At 43.0% G+C, this 2,860-nt stretch overlaps 1 protein-coding gene across 1 annotated transcript; it reads left to right on the forward strand.

The window, feature by feature from the left end:
• Nucleotides 2,048–2,614, forward strand: LOC8058987. The gene has a single exon (XM_002460462.2). The coding sequence runs from the start codon at nt 2,048–2,050 to the stop codon at nt 2,612–2,614; it is 567 nt and encodes a 188-aa protein (XP_002460507.2).

Below are 2,860 nucleotides of genomic sequence, written 5' to 3' on the forward strand. Positions count from 1 at the left end.
CTACGACGAGCTCGACCTCCAGCCACACAGCACGGCCTCTGCCCCTACCGCCGCCAGCCAAGAAGAGGGGAGAAGAGAGAAGCGCACGGGCGAGCCTGAAAGGAGAGGGCGCAGGATTTGGGTTGAGGAGAGAGATAACGGAAAGAGGACCCATAGGTTCTCTTTCCTATCCAAAATAGGTACTCTCTTTACCTATTCTATTGGAGGGTATTTTTTCACTGTGTATGATGCAAAATAGGTTTGGGTAATCATATACATAGCTTGTTGGAGACAGTTATTGGCAGGATCCGGTGATCGGCCCAAAGCGACGACCAAATTTGAATAGCCTGGCCTGGGTATCCTACAGGAAATTATCAGTTTTTAAGAATATTCATTAGCAAAGACAATTTTAAGTTGTGTCCATCGACAAATGCTACAATTAAATGGTTTCCACCAGTAAATTTATCCATGAACTTACACATATATGCTAGCCTTATGAGCCCTAGCTTGCTTCCACTATCGATATATTGTTCTTAATTCGATCCAGTGCTTACTCCACATACCAATTAATTTCTCCAAGTGTTCTTTTCATGCTTTGAGCTAGCTGCCAAAAGGAGTAAAGTCCACCACCGGTCCCTAAACTTGTACTGTCGTGTCATCCCGATCCCTAAACTTACAAATCGATCGTTTAGGTCCTCGAATTTGTTCGTCTGTGTCATCTCGGTCCCTAAACTTGTTCAGTTGTGTCATTCCGGTCCCTAAACTTAGAAATCACCCATTTAGGTCATTAAATTTGTTCAGCTGTGTCATCCCGGTCCTTGTGGGGGTATAAACCCCTATACCCTCATGGGCCTATATGGGCCGCACCATCAGAGGTGGCTCGGCCCACATGATGAATACGTGCGGCGCACGACTGGTCGGCGTGCACCGCAAGGCTACAAGATATTGTACCAAATAGGATACTTTGCTTGTAACTCTGTCCCTTCACGATATATAAGGAGGGGCAGGGGTCCCCTAGAGGACAGGTCATACACATGATTATTCTCAATCCAATACAATCAGACGCAGGACGTAGGTATTACGCCCACCCGGCGGCCGAACCTGGATAAAAAGCTTGTCCGTGTCTTGCGTCACCATCGAGTTCGTAGTTTGCGAACCGTCTACCGATAAACTACTACCGTGGGTACACTCCAAGGTAGACTGCCGACTAGCTTTCGTCGACAGTCCCTAAACTTGGTTTTGAATCTCTTGGGTCAAAACAAAGCGATTTAAAATCTCTATATCAAAAAATAACTCGAATAAAGACAAACTTTATACCAAAGTTATAGTCCTCAGCACAATCTACAACTTTGTAGTTGAAAAGTTTTTTAGTTGAAGTCGTTTAGTGTTATAAAATTTAATTTTAAATTTTAAATTTCAAAATCTATAAACTTATAAAAAATATTTTAGGACCCTAAATGATTTTAATTTAAAAACTTTTCAACTGCAAAGTTGTAGATCACGTCGCTGCCTACAATTTTGATATAAAGTTTATCTTTATTTGAGTTCATATGAAAAAGTTATGAGTTATTTTTCAATATAAAGTTTTTAGATTCGTCCTGTTTTGACCCAGATGAGACTTAAAAACAAGTTTAGGGACCGGGATGACACAATTGAACAAGTTTGAGGATCTATATGGGAGATTTTTAAGTTTAGGGACCAGAATGATACAACCGAACAAGTTTAGGTACCTAAACAGTCGTTTTGCGAGTTTAAGAACCGAAATGACACACACAAACAAGTTTAGAGACCGCTGATGGACTTTACTCCTGCCAAAAGCCTGATCTTGACATGAAGAGAGAGCAGCACAGTTCGGCGTTTAGTGACCACCTAACTAGCTCTTGGCTATAAGTACACCTCATTTGGCATCAAGGCAAGGCCCGTGCCTCTAAAACCTAATATACTATCCCCATACAAGTCCTTTCTCTGCAACTCACTACTACTCATGCAAAGCTTCAGCCACAACAGAGCCATAGAAATCATCCTTGATAAGCAGCAGCATTGTTATTAGCTCTCCACCAACTCTAAGATGAGGATGTGCAAGGCCCCCGAGCTGCTGAAGAAGGCGGCGACTGTGTTCAAGAGCAAGACTGACACCCTAAGAACAAAGCTCTTCATCCTAGCCTCGCTCCGCCGCAAGATGGCAACTGTCCGGACAATCTCTCGCAGGATACATGCGCTGGTGTCATCAGACCGGGAGAATCAGGCCAGGTTGGAGTATGGCGACAAGACGCTTGTCTTGCACAAGGTGGCTGCTGGCATCCAGGAGCCAGCTAGTAATACTGATCATGATCAACAAGATGGTATGATTGATCTCTCTGAGGTGGCCATGTTTGTAGAAGATGATTATGATGACTACCCTGACTGGACACACTCATTGTTCAATGACGAATATTGTAACGATGACGATGATGAAGAAGAAGGCCACTGTGATGATCACGGTACTCTTGATGCGCTCGACGAACCCTCCGTCATGGATATCATCAGGAGCAACCGGGAGGTGGAAGGTTTGGAGTTCAACCTGGATGATGAGATTGACCAGGCTTGTGACATGTTCATAAAGAGGTTTCGGAAGAGGATGAACAGGAGCTTCTAGTGATCTTATTTTCTGTAAGGACACAAAGAGAGTGCTACTGACAAATTGAGTGACAATAGAAGGTGGATGAAATATATACTGTGATGTAGTAATAACTTGATATGAGTGAACATGAAGTTCTGGTGAATGCAAGCATCGCCGTTTGGTGTAACAGAGAGTGTTTTTTCTCAAATGAAAGTATGAAATACATGAATGCTTCTTCCATTTAAGCTTAGAATGGTTGCTGACTTGCTGTTCACTTGTACT

The sequence above is a fragment of the Sorghum bicolor genome, chromosome 2 (genome assembly GCF_000003195.3).
Source record: "Sorghum bicolor cultivar BTx623 chromosome 2, Sorghum_bicolor_NCBIv3, whole genome shotgun sequence".
Lineage (NCBI taxonomy): Eukaryota > Viridiplantae > Streptophyta > Magnoliopsida > Poales > Poaceae > Sorghum > Sorghum bicolor.